This window comes from Morchella sextelata, assembly GCF_020137385.1.
Source record: "Morchella sextelata strain SCLS chromosome Unknown scls_10, whole genome shotgun sequence".
Taxonomy (NCBI): Eukaryota; Fungi; Ascomycota; class Pezizomycetes; order Pezizales; family Morchellaceae; genus Morchella; species Morchella sextelata.
Genome location: NW_025408625.1, coordinates 340,412 through 354,017, shown reverse-complemented (window position 1 = coordinate 354,017; position 13,606 = coordinate 340,412). Strand labels below are relative to the sequence as shown.

The 13,606-nt window shown below is 49.9% G+C and overlaps 4 protein-coding genes across 4 annotated transcripts; 2 read left to right on the top strand and 2 right to left on the bottom strand.

Moving 5' to 3' along the window:
• Positions 1-112: 112 nt before the first annotated feature.
• Positions 113-1,601, bottom strand: H6S33_001076 (uncharacterized protein; the record flags this gene model as incomplete). The annotated part of the gene is made up of 3 exons (XM_044832869.1): positions 113-1,160; positions 1,237-1,342; positions 1,427-1,601. The coding sequence occupies 3 exons, from the start codon at positions 1,599-1,601 to the stop codon at positions 113-115; spliced, it is 1,329 nt and encodes a 442-aa protein (XP_044694043.1).
• Positions 1,602-3,507: 1,906 nt separating this feature from the next.
• On the top strand, positions 3,508-4,517 carry H6S33_001075 (uncharacterized protein; the record flags this gene model as incomplete). Its single annotated transcript, XM_044832867.1, has 3 exons — positions 3,508-3,558; positions 3,618-4,088; positions 4,158-4,517. The coding sequence occupies 3 exons, from the start codon at positions 3,508-3,510 to the stop codon at positions 4,515-4,517; spliced, it is 882 nt and encodes a 293-aa protein (XP_044694042.1).
• A 437-nt stretch (positions 4,518-4,954) lies between these two features.
• On the bottom strand, positions 4,955-6,832 carry H6S33_001074 (uncharacterized protein; the record flags this gene model as incomplete). The annotated part of the gene is made up of 2 exons (XM_044832866.1): positions 4,955-5,343; positions 5,398-6,832. 2 exons carry the CDS (start codon positions 6,830-6,832, stop codon positions 4,955-4,957), a joined length of 1,824 nt encoding a protein of 607 aa, XP_044694041.1.
• Positions 6,833-11,729: 4,897 nt separating this feature from the next.
• Positions 11,730-13,113, top strand: H6S33_001073 (uncharacterized protein; the record flags this gene model as incomplete). Its single annotated transcript, XM_044832865.1, has 3 exons — positions 11,730-12,079; positions 12,175-12,671; positions 12,722-13,113. 3 exons carry the CDS (start codon positions 11,730-11,732, stop codon positions 13,111-13,113), a joined length of 1,239 nt encoding a protein of 412 aa, XP_044694040.1.
• Between the last annotated feature and the right edge of the window lie 493 nt (positions 13,114-13,606).

Here is a 13,606-nt window from a genome sequence, read left to right as displayed (position 1 = left end):
GCAAGAACATTATCTGATCCCTACGGATCGATGGCCAAACAGAAGTCCATATACCCGACACGATACCCCCCCCCCCCACACAGCACACCCACCCCCAAAACCACCACCCCCTCTAAGCCCCTCTAAGCCCAACCCTCACCCTCACCACGCCACATCCCGCACACGCCGGCCACTCCACATCGTTCGTGCCTCTACAATTCCCGCAGTCCCACATCCTCCTCGCCGGCGTCACCGGATTGATGCCAAACCTCACCCGCTCCCTCTTCCTGGCCGACGCCGATCTCCGCAGTCCTCCTGGCGGCCTGGCACTTCTACTTGGGACTGGTGGGGCATCGAGTATCTGGATTTCTTCTTGTTGTTCTGTTCGCTGCACGCCGCAGGCATCGCAGTTGGGGAGCGATATGGGGTTTATAAGTGTGCAGAGATTACAGGTCCATGTACGTTCGCTTGGCCTGTTCTGATGTGATGCTGGGCGCTCGAGGTCGATCGGTGCATGTCTACTACCCCTGCTCCGCCCGGAACCCGACGGTCTCGAGCGCGGGTGCCTAGCCCCCGCATCCGGCACTCTCGCCGCAGGCACCGGGACATGTATTGGCTCCTCCTCATCGTCAATCCAGACATACCCATCCTGCTCCAACCACCGCCTCCTCCTGCTCTCCTCCTCCTCGCGCTCCCCAATCTCAATCAGCTCTATCGCCGCCTGCAGAATCGCCGCCTCGTCCGCCTCATCCGCCTCCGCCTGTGTCCGGAAGCCATTCCTGATAGCCCTTTCCGCGTCCTCCTCGATCCGCCCCCTATCCCTGCCTCCAGTCTCGCCCCCGCACGATCTCGGCGCCCTGATTCTCTTGAGCACCGCGCTCGCAATCCGCTCCCTCATCGTCTCCGGTGCATGAGGATTCGCCGGAGCACTGCCGCTGCCCAACCGCTGCGTAGACCCCGTGGTCTGGACACGTCGTTTCTCGGCCGCAGCCAACGCCCGCCGGCGGGCATCGGCGATGGTGGACGGCCTCGGCGCTCTTCCGGCGCCGAGGCGGTTCCCCTCGGAGCAGAACCCTTCGCCGTTGTATCCGGCTATGCGGGCGGCTATGTATTCGTCTTCGAGCCCCTTGAGGTACGCATGGAACACCTCGTCGTGCGGGCCATGGAGGTTGTGTGTAAGTCTAATCACCAGCCGGGCGGATATTAAGCAACAAAAGCCAACAGCCACAAGTGTGATACACTGGAAGGAGTATGTACTCATGGAGCATGGTGTACACGCAGTCTTCAAGCGCCAGAAACGTGTTCTCGTCGTAGGGCTGGCGCAGCCGGATGCAGATCTTGCGCCCGCGGTCGATATTCAGCCCTATTTGCCCATCCCATTAGCCCTCGGCCCTTTTTCATATAGCTCCAGCATCACGGTAAGCTAGCTGGCCGGGCGGGGAAATACCGAGCAGATTATGTTGCGCGGGATAGAACTCTGCCAGACAGCCGACGGTGAATCCACGCTTCACCATGATCGGTTTGACCAGGCTCGCGATTTTGCGCAGCATCAGGAGGGCATGCTGCTCCCGCGGCTTCTCGCGTATGTGCACATAGGAGCCAATAAGCTGTTTTGAGGCCATGATATCGGTGCGGAGATATGTAGTCAAAAAATCAGTGATATGATAGTGAGACGAAGCGTAGATATGAGCATGAAACAGCTATCAAGCGAGCGGTGCGGAGCTTAAATAGTGCAGGCTACTGGGACTGGGGGAGCAGCAGGAAACAGCTTCTATTGAGAAGCAAACAAGGTGGCAGGAAGCTGTTGACTGACTGGCTAAGAAGAAGAAGAAGAAGAAGAAGAAGAAGAAGAAGAAGAAGAAGTCATGCCCCCGTGCCTTCTTGAATGCTGGTTGTGGTGGGGCGTGAGTGTGAGTAGTCAGAGCCTCCTCTCCTTATCGATCGACCCGAAGAAGAGATGGTTGGTCCAGGTATCGCCCGCCGTCAAGCTTTTCCGTGAGACATGGTAGCGCACGTAAGCCGCGGGATTGGCAGGGGACTAGGAGATGCCACAACGTTTCCTGTCAGTGATGTGTTATATCGGTAGCACAACTTTCGAAAGCCATCAGTTTTTTAGGCCTAAGCAGAGGGCACAAAGATATAAGAATATTCGTGAGCTTGTGGAACTCTAGATCACAGTCTAACCATGTAATCAGTGAGATCAGATCCCTTCCCTCCTTTCATATATAGCTGCCCCTGCTGAATATCAACTACCATTTCCTGTAGAATTCCGATGGCATAATACTCTTATGAGAGGAGGCGAGGTATGTAGCCTTGGAATACTACTACCGAAAACAATAGAAATGCAATATGTAAATAAATTAGTTAACTGATGGTTTTTATAAGAGACTGAGGAGAACCGAATTTCATATTGAATTGCATGTAATTATCAACGACAACTGAAGGAATAGACTAGCTCCTTTTATAGTGAAAAAAGGACGTGATAAATAAAACACGTATCATCAAAAACCTGTTGTCTTGACACAGTACCAATAACAGATAGCAAAGACTAGCTGTAAAAACAACAGATATTAATCTCACTGCATATCTCTCTGTGGAGCAGAATCCCAGGGCTCTTTGTATATCCCACACATGCGAGCCCGGTATTAATTAACAGCTCACACCGTTTGCTAAACTTCCATATATTTGACCTTCGCCTTTTCTACTATACGAACTTTGCCCATCGAACGCTGAACCGCGTTTGTAACGGCAAAACTGGCTGCTGATACATTGGAGCCACAGCACCACCAGTGAAGACAACCCGCTACCGCACACACCGTTATTTTATTTCTCAAGTAATCCACTATCCCCGCTTAGCTAGCCAAACGTCAATTCCGGGCTACAGCTAGAAGAAGCGTGTATCTGCACGTACGAGCACGTCTGCCAATTCGCCCAGGCACGGTCCGGACTTACCACATACAACTACGGAGATAGTGGTAGTGGACCCCTCGAAGATAAACCCGACGAGAAAACACCCCAGCAAACAATTTCCAATCCAACCCATTCTTTGTTTTCAAACTATTGTATTGTACCAACGGGGGGGCTTTGTCGATGCTGCGTGTCGCACTAAGCCAAGCTCGATTAGACCCACAATAGCCACGCACCAAAAATAAGCTTGGCGCTGATCGAGTGAGAACACGTGCAAATATCTCTAAATCCAAATACTATGTGCATAGTTCCCAAACCCGACACCTCAACCATTGGCTAGCTGGCAATGCGTACCGATATACATGGCTGGCTACGTAAAGGCCTGCTCTGAGCATTCTCGACAGGCAGCTGGGTACATGGAGGCTCTTGCAGTCTTGTGAAAATGGGGGAAGCTGTTTCTCGTCCGCCCGCCCGCTCTACATGTCTGCACCAACTCCATACTCATACTCATGCTCACCCTCAATCCACTACCTCACACCACAGCTGTACTGTATCGACCACTAAACCCTCATCACCTCCATCCCCACCACGTCCCCCTGCAGCTCCCCCCCCCAAACCACAATGTCAGCCATGCTAGCCCCCATGCTCGGAGCCATGGTAATCTGCCGCGGCGTACGTCCCCCCCCCCTCACATCCACATCCCCCGAGTCCTCCATCTAACACTCCCGCAGATCGCCCGCTTCATCGGCTACCCCCCCTCCCTAGACCCAACCTTCACCAACGCCCCCCTCCTGCACACCTTCTCGGCGACCCTCGACGCCTGCGCCCAATCCCACACCCTCTGGCACCTGACCCCCACCGACGTCGCCACCATCTTCGCCCCCCTCCTCGACTACGCCTCCCGCACCTCCACCACCACCACCTCATACCTCGCGCAGCTCCACCCCACCGACATAGCCCACACCCAAACCCACCTCACCTTCGCCACCGCCCACACGCTCACAACCGACCTCGACACCCTCACGCGCGCACACAACCCCTGGGCCCGCTGGTTCGGGCTGATCCTCTACACGCAGACGCTGGCGCACCACGGGCACCCGCGGCACCTGCACGGCACGCATCCCAACGATGCGAATTGGGACGCGAATGTGGGCGCGTACGAGATCCCGCTGCTGCTGGCGGGGCGGCTGGGGGAGGAGATCGTATGCCCCCCCTTTCCCCTCACACTCGTTCAGGCGGCATCATACTGACGGAAAGATGGGGGCGACTAGGCATCCGAGAACTTCTTCACCGCCTGCCAGACCCTCCACGGCCACATCATCGGCTACAGCGCCTTCAAGCGCAGCTTCCTGCGGCTGTCCGCCCTTATCCCCGCGCCCTCTCTCCCTCTCTCCCCACCGCCCGCCGCAGACCCGTTCCTCTCGCCGCACTGGACCATCGCGTCTGAGCTTCGGGGGCGCGGCGCGTTCCCGCTGTCGCCGCGGATGGCGCTGCTGCTGGCGGGGTCGACGGAGGAGAGTACGAATACGAACTGGCTTAACCGGGGCCGGTATGAGAGTGCGCCGCTGAAGGGGCTTGATGGGCGGTGGGAGGGGTGTGGGGGTGGGGTTGGGGTGCGTTGTGTGAGCTGAGCTGTATACTATCGTATCGTATCGTACAGTGGATTCTCTCTTCTTTTTCTGCTTTGGTTGTGTTTTGTTGTATATCTAGATGGATTGGGTGAGTGGGGGATTGTGTGAATAGATATCTTTCGTAGCGGGGGAGTCTCCGGAGTTTGGGTTGAGATCTGGTTTGTTGTGTCATGGATAATCACTCGGTAGTTGGGGCGGTACATACATAGCCGCGTCCGTTTACGAACTAGCATCAATTAACGTCACTCATGGATCAAGAAAGAAGGGCAGAAAAACGCGAGAATTCTACTTTTACAGGTAGGTAGTGAGTACAATATAAATTTCATCAATTCATATTCGAAACTCAACGCATATTGTGGGTGGATAGGGGGAGGGGAGGGGAGGGGAGGGGTCATTTATAAATCTATCTTTATTCTTTTCTTTTTGAAAATAATCAACTATTTTTTACGTCCCCCATTCGGTCCCTTGGGCGGCTCCTTCTTTTTATCCCCCACTCCATTTCCCGCACCGCTTCCGATAATCACTGTCGCAACCTCTGCCGCGATCGTGACTTCGCCATCGACAGGAGGATTCAGGAGCGACTTGTCAAAGCTGCTGGGGTCAATCCCCAATATCCCGCCTTGGGCATTGCGATCACCGCTGGCCGAAAATTCCCGGTACGCGTACTTCCATTCATCCAAAAACGCACGCAGGGTCTTGCCCAACTTGTCCTTACCACCCTTAGAATGATGGCCTGTTCCGATGATCGCATACAGAGGACGGGTTGAAGTTTGGTGTTCGACAAGGATGTCCTCCAAGTACTTGACGGCTTCGTCTGGGAGAAGGCCTGTGATTTGTTGTTAATAAACGTAGAACAATCAAGAAAATACGTAAGACGAACCATGCAGATCCACAAATAGTTCAGCGCCCCCTGCTCTCGCAGTCTCCTTATTCCGCTCCTCGTAAATAGCCTTAGAAGCCTCCTTGTGCGCCTTCATCATTGCCATGTTCTCGTTGTTCGCCTTGCGACTGTGTTCTTTCGCTGATTTGGCATCATTTCTCTGCCAAGCCGAGTTGGCGAGCTGAAGATACTTGGCCCTGAGGACGCCGTGAGATATGGCTTCTTTTCGGTGCTTTAGGTAGCTCCGGTTAAGAGATGCGCCGGTCTCTAACCATGGGATTTGCTGCGGCGCGGGGATATGCGATGCTGAAACGCGAGAAGTACGTTTGGATGATGGGGATCCCCCTGCACCCGACCATCTATTTGAAGAGGCTCCAGAGGAAGTGGTCGAGTTACGATTGGAGTGTGGGGATGGAGAAGGCGTCATGCGAACCACATCAGCAAGAGAGGATGGACCCGTGGGAATATTATTCTCGTTCCTGTTGTTACGACGCTTCTTTCCGTGGCCCGAAGCTTTGGCACTGCTGCTAAGTGAGGGAAAGGCTTCGTTATCGTCGACAGCAGGAACAGGCGTAAAGTTTTGCTGTTCACGCTCTCGGAATTGCTGGCGAGAATTGGGACGGGATATTGGAAGCTTGAATCCAGGTGGAGGGCCTACGATTGATTGCCCCCCATTCCCCATCTGGCCCCACTGCTCAGAGGTCAATGATGGGAAAGAGGCTGGGTCATGGAACTGAAGCTGGGGTGCAGGTGTAGAGCTGCGGCTATTTCCATCTAGAGTCATTTTTGAAACAGACATAGTCGGATCGTGAGAAAATATGCAGGTATCGCCCGCAAGACATGAGCCCATAAGCCAGTATTTGCAAATGGTGGTTCCAAGGTCGTGTGAGAATCGGCAGTCCGCACGCAAACATTGGCCCGTGGACAGGAAAAACCGACAGACCACACCGTTACGTGGAGTTACTGGGCGAATCATGGGGGCAGGTGTTGTAGATTTCCCGATGATGGTAGCACCTTCGGGGGAAAGACCACCTCCCCCTAGGTTACCTTGTTGTTGTTCCATCAACATTGTTAACGTAGCGCTTAGATCATAACCGCATAATTCTAACGCTTGCTCGATTTCTTCGTCTGAACGTCCCTCGCCAAGAACTGAGCGAAGCATGTCATGAGGTGACATATTCTCCTGTAATACACCCCTACCTCCATAACCCATTGTATTGTCATCACCAACCAACCAGGCAACAGTGTCGCTTCCAAAATCTCCGTACATTTCTGGCGGTATTCCCGTATCTGTCGTAAACGCTGGCTCATAATTGTTCAAGTTCGGTGAGTGGGGTATCAGTGGGGATGAATAAGCCAACCTGGGGCTCGGTCTAGGCGAAGGAAAAGGTGAACTCTTTCCCATAAACGAGGGTGAGAATCCTGGAGGAGCCATTGGTGGGGTACTACCCAGTGATGGGGTCGGAGTACCTACCCTGCCATAATGCCACGGTGCCGGGGAAGCTCTGCGAACTATCGTGTGGCTGTGTCGTATCGGGGGGGACGTTGCAGGGCTTGTTTTCTCCCGGTGCCGCCAGAGCACATCAAGAGTTTCATTGTCAAGAGCTGTACCAGTGAGGTCTGTTTTAGATGCAATAAGCAGAGAGACGCGTTCGGTCTGGTCCTCTTCCAGCAGGCTCGAGTCTTTTATCGGCGCAGACGATGGAAGGTTAGCGATGGAGCTCTCTTTTCGGCTATGTGCTTGCTTGTTGAGGATTCTGGCAGGCCAAACCTTGGAGAATCGCGATGCACTCCTCTAAAAGCTCGTCTGATATCATTGCGAGCACGAGGAAGCTATCCGGAGACTCTCAGATGTGAGTTCGGGGATAAAGGTTGTTCGAAACAATGATCAACCGTGTCCTTTGCTGTTGCACGACAAAAGGGGTGGAGGGGTCGTTGCAAAGGTTCCGAGATTAATGTTTCGAAGATAAACGATAAGCAGTGAGGGGATAACGATGAAAAGGAGCTGAAGCGAATGTTCTAAGATGAGCAAGAGCGAGAGTTATTGATAAGGAAGATGTAGAAGTAGATGTAGAAGGAAGGGAAGAAAAGGGGGTTGATGGGAGAAGGATGTCGTTGCCAGTTGAGGATAACTGATAGGTGTAGACCTGTAGCTGGAACGACTGGGGGGGGGGGGGGGGGGTTATGGTATGTACGGGGGTGGGGGTGAATGATGGCTAGAAAATGAGCCCAGCACAATACCTATTGGGCAAAGTTTGGTTGGAACACTTCTATTTTGTGAAGTAAGTAGCTAAGTAGATGTATTTACATACCTCCACCTTTCCTTCTTACAATTCTCCTTCTTACACTTCTCTCTACATGTAGTTCTTTCACCTCCTCTTATTCTTGTTCCTCTTCCTCTTCCTGATCTTTCACCCCTCCCTTCTCAGGTGTGATAGCCGGGGCGGGAAGGCTACGAGAAAAGCCAACTTAAGCACCTCAGCCAGGGCGGGAGTTTAGAACCTCCAAGAGGAGCCGGGTACTGCCGCCAGTGCCCTGGCTTTACCTAGAGTGGGATACTCTACTATGTACTTGCGCGTCAGCAACCAGCAACCACATTCCGCTCTGAGCTATCAGAGAGGTGGGGTACCCCAGAGTTCATATATTCGCGGAAGTGCTTGCTTGGAAATCCCGTCAGCTTGGGTATCAATGCTTCTTCATTAGAGTGCCTGTAATTACATGTACCTGTAGTTATCTTGTTCTGCCCGAAAACCTGCCAGAGCTGAGAATACCTGGAGGTTGATGATAGATAGCTTGAAGATTAAACTTCATATCCAGACTGCCCCGCAGTCACTACTCTACCCTTCCCGTGCATGGATCCATCCGCTTCCTCATCAATCTCTCTCTCTTACCCAGACAGTGATAATAGGATGTGCTCGTATCCGCCCAGGTACCATCTTGCCTCATAAAGCGGGCTCAGATCACATTGTGTTTCACGGTCCGACCTCAATTCTAGCATCGACCGCATCTGTTTCTCGGTGGACCTCTGCGCGTTCATGCTTCCTGTTCACATGCAAGGCTAGCGCCGTGTTTCTTAGCCGCCAATCTTGCACTGCAGTGACCTTACACCTTAACCTGGTCCACGAAAAAAAAAAAGGTTAAGAAGCTCTCCGCTACTGGCTCACAAAAGCCAAATACTGACTGATATTCATTAACACACCTCGAGACTCCAATTGAGTTCCAGGCATTGGTATTCATGGTAAATATACCCCTACATCATTCCTACCGCACGTTTGTTTATTAGAAATTACTCTGTCCCCCCCCCCCCAGCTCAAAAGGCCGGGACAATAGATTAGATTAATCATCACCGGCCATACCTTTGACATTAAGGTATCCTCAGCTGCTCTGAACTTGACAATTTTCACCAGCTCAGCAGACCAGGACATTAGAGTACATGTATGTACACATATCAGCTCGAGTACCTGCAGACATTTCAACGAATAGTTTTCACTACAAGTAACGTTACCCCTGGGTGCGTTTTAATCACACCTTGCCGTTCCGTCTGAAAAAGGCTTGACACAGGCGGTCTCGTGATATATTCTTTTTTTGTTTCTGCAGATCGAGCTAATCCCTGGTATATCGGGTTGCATCCCAAAGAAAATAAAGTACCGCAGGAGTGCGGTGGTGTTTAAAACTTGATATCTAGAGTATGTACATACATGTATGTAGATACACACCTAGAATCAAGCAGACACTCATAGTCTATAAAGACCTTCCCAGCACACATAACCTCGCACGTACCCTTTTCGATATATATCTCCTGGCCATTGAGTTGCAAGATTAAATCTCTGGAGAAAACGATTTTCAAAACCTACGGGACATGTAGCCTTAAGCACGTCACATATCCATGCCGAGAAAAGCTGGCGGAAAACGTGGCACCGGACTGTTGCAAAAGGGAATAACTGTTAGTATGCATGCATAAATTTTTCGGACCGTACCCGGACAGCTGGCTAGGCAGAACTGTTACTCTACTCGGTCCACTCAAGCACAGGGTCACGAGAAGCAAGGACCAAAGCTTTGAAACAGTATACTTAAGTCAGATCTACTGATTCTACCCTGGAGCATAATGCTAGCGAATAATGATAAATACAACATATATTCTTTACAGAGCTGTGTACTTATAGGTAACTATAGCTATAGGCACCAATGATCGTTATCGATACCTCATTCTAGATGCTCTAAGCCGTTTTACTTGTATGTTTATGATATCTAACCTGGGTTTACACCGTCCATGCGCCTAACCAATCGCGCGCTAAATAAAATACATGTACATGTAGCCACACCTCTATCATTACCCTAGTCGAGTGTAATACTCTACCATATATATATTGATATTTAAATCTTGAGTTTGGGAATAACCAATATAGCACCAAGTACTCTATCTTGCATACATACATACATAGAATACTACAGGATACATATGATGTTCTGAGATACTGTACCTACATGTACTTTAGGCAGCGCAGCGAAACCAGATACATAGTAATAGAGGCCTATTTTGAGAAAATATATCGATCACGGCCGCGGACACTCTTTGTAATGTGTTCCTGGGACGCTGAAGGATCGTGCATGGCAGTACTATAATATCATATAGGCCTGCAGCTGGAAGGATATTTAGAATTTTGATGCTCACTGGGATAAAATTATATGTACATGTAAGCAACATCTTTTGGCTGAAATGCATTACATATACCTTCCGGTATATAATGGCTCTATGACGAACTTCTAACAAGTTGGATAACAGCATACAAAAGAAGCTGCACAACTACACGAAAGGTTTCTGAGTATTTATATTTCAGAAGCCTACTAGCGATATTTTTCTTCTAAGAATTGACATATACACACACACAAAAGTCTCTAGCTAGCAATCTAAATTGATAATTATACATGTATGTGCTTTTACACGTGGTTTTATTTCCGAAAGGGTACTCTTTCTAGAGTAGGAACTAGTAGAAAGGTATATACATGCAAGGTTCTAATCGATCTGTATATATTGATATGGACAGGCAGCAGGCTGAAGATGAAGCCTCATATACAGCAAAATCCATCATCATCCTGATCGAAACTCGGATCTTACCATATTTCCAGCGTTCAAATTTAAAGAGAATATTGATTTTACTCTCTCCGAGTTCTATCCTTGCGATATTTCCAGTTGATGTACCGCATAGATTGAATTATTAACTGTTGTTATACCCAAGCAATATGTAGACAAAATTGTACCTACAAACATCTCTTATGGTAACAAAAAATTGTCTTAACCCCGCATCTGAAGGCTGTGCGAGGTCAGTAAAACTCCATGGCTATTGCAAATCAATGTCAAACTAACCCTAACCCAGCCGCAGGTTTCAGGTAAATTCACCGAATAAGCGAGCGGATGAGGGGGCGTGCCGAAATACCGGCGGGTGAATTCACGAAATGGACGGTTAGTAAACAGAAAGCTTGTGGTTGTGGCTTGAATTGGGGAGATTTGAGATAGCGTTCAGTACTGATATCTCTTTGATGATCTTCTAAAGCTTATTTAGTTAAGATTTAACACTATTGACTGGGGGCTGGCGTGTTTTGATTAGGCCCCGTTTTGAGACGACAGGTATTTACGTGCGTGTGTAAAGTGTGTAAAGTATATTATACGAAAAGTGCAAAAGCCATGTAGATAGAACAGAGTACTAGTACCGGTATCTACATGCATGTAGCTCTATGGAAGTTACTAAAATGGCCATGAGCTCAACAGAATCCCCGCTATTCTGCTCACAGTCACATCTTGCACTCCGAGAGCAACTGATTAGGATGTACACAATGTATGTACTGACCGTGATTGTGCTTGAGCTGACACCAAGCAGTTTCGAAGTATCGGTAGCTACAGACATGTATCTAACTGGTTGTGGGTCTTAGGCACCTATCCACAGCTACATATGTAGCTACCAATTGAACGTACTCCAAACACACTCAGAGATATTTAAGGATACACTTCGATCACGGTAATTGCAGCCGCAAATAGCTTGGAACCTTCCCCGCGTGGCTTCAGTTGTGGCACAAACGCACCGGAGTGACCCCTACGCCACACTCGCTTACGCCGTCACCCCACATGCATCACTCATCATCTCGAGCAACTAGCTGGGGTGGTGGTCTGCTAAGCAATTACATAGTGAGCTACTCACAGCAGCAACGGATATCACTCACCCCCAAGGCCCTCATCTCTTCGAACTCAACTCTACCTGCACCCCTCGGACCCTATCACAGCCTGAGAAACCCCTTTCAACTCTCCACCAAACCCTATATTCAGAGAAATACAAACAATGTCACAAAATCCCCGGCATTCCGGCATTCTATACACACCAGCGGATGGTCATCCAGCATCGACAGCACCAACTGCAGCACCTCCAGTACCCCGCTGGACTCATCCACGGAGGTCACGTCCTGCCTCAGTCGCATCACACCCTAAACTGAAGAGAACTGTAATCGAAAACGCGAAGCGGCGGGTGGTAAAACTACAGAGATGGGCAAAAAAGAGAGTGAGGAAGTTGACATTACAGCAGAAGATACTAGGGTCATTGCTGGTTCTGTTTGTGAGCGTGAGTGCGATTTTGATGCTGGTATTTCATTCGCAGATTTTACATGCTATGCTACCCATTGCTAGGAAGCTTAGGTGAGCTTCCCCCCCTGGAGCTCTGCTCTTGTTGCTCCCGTTTTGAGTTAGTGGTTGGGTGAGGGTCAAGGGGCTGACGGACGGACGATCTTTAGACAAATGCGAGCCGGGTGGCTATTGATTTTTACAATGTGCTACATCTCAGCGTTCCCACCCATGATCGGTTACTCGACCTCGGTCACTCTCGCCGGCTTCATCTATGGCTTCCCTAATGGCTGGTTCATAGTCGCCGCAGCCACAATTCTTGGGGCAACCTCTGCATTTATAGCCTGTCGCCAGTTCTTCCAGAACTTTTCGAAAAGAATGGTCGCTACTGATAAACGTTTTGCGGCACTGAGTCTCACGCTAAAGCATGATGGAATTAAATTATTGTGTATGATCAGACTGTGTCCACTGCCTTACAGTATTGGGAACGGTGCGATGAGCACTTTCCCTACAGTCACGCCATGGGCGTTTATGCTGGCCACTGCATGCGCGACGCCGAAGCTTATGATTCACGTCTTCATTGGCGAGAGGCTAGCAAGGCTAGCAGAGGCAGACCAGAAGATGGACACCAAGACAAAAGTACTCAATTACTCCAGCATCATTGGAGGTAAGTGCCACCCTAAACATTGAAATTCCCATAATTAATTATCGTCACAGGTATACTCCTCGGAGTCCTCACGGGGTGGTTAATCTATAAACGCACGATAAAGCGTGCCAATCAGCTCGAAGCTGAGGAGCGCGCTCGCATCCGTGGCACAATGGTCTCCCCATCCGGCCGCACGCCATCATCAGCTCAATTCACCGATGATGAATCTCTGGATCCCCATGCTGCTACAGCAGCAGGCTTAGTAGCTGGCCTTGTCGAGGGCGACGAGCTGGAGCAGGCTGGTATCTTTAGTGACATTTCTTCGAGTGAGGAGGATGGAGAAAGTGATGATCTTCTGGGCAGTAGCGAGGAGGAAACAGGTGATACGGGATACGGTATGGAAGACAGTGTGGAACTTGAGAGGAGCGGGAGAGAGGGGCGGGGCGCTATTGCGCTACCATAAACGTAAGCTGACATAACAGTGTGTGTGACAGAGGCAGGGAAGGAAGATATTTAATTAACCTAACCTAAAATCTCATTCGGCTCATGGATCAGTTGGCGACGTGGAGATGTTCTGTGCATTTAGAGGTGGTGGACCTTTTTTTTTTTTTTTTTTGGAACTGTGAGGACTCCGTTCGGTTCTATATCCCTTCCCCCCTTTTCTTTTTTTTCTGGGCTACATATTGGCTATTGGTGCTGGTTCTCATTTTTTTTTTCTTCTCCTTGGGTTGGTGGGGGTTTATTTTGTCTTGTCTTGTTCGGTCCGTTCGGTTTGGTTTTGTGCTTTGGGGTATTGATGTTTAGACGTCTGGCCGAGTGAGGTAAATATACTGTTTATATATATATTATACATAACTATATGTACTTTACCGGATTCTATCCTACCTCTTTTCTTGTTACTTTGGGCTGTGCTTTATGTACTTTCTTCCATGGCGTGATCTGGCCTCATTGAGGCG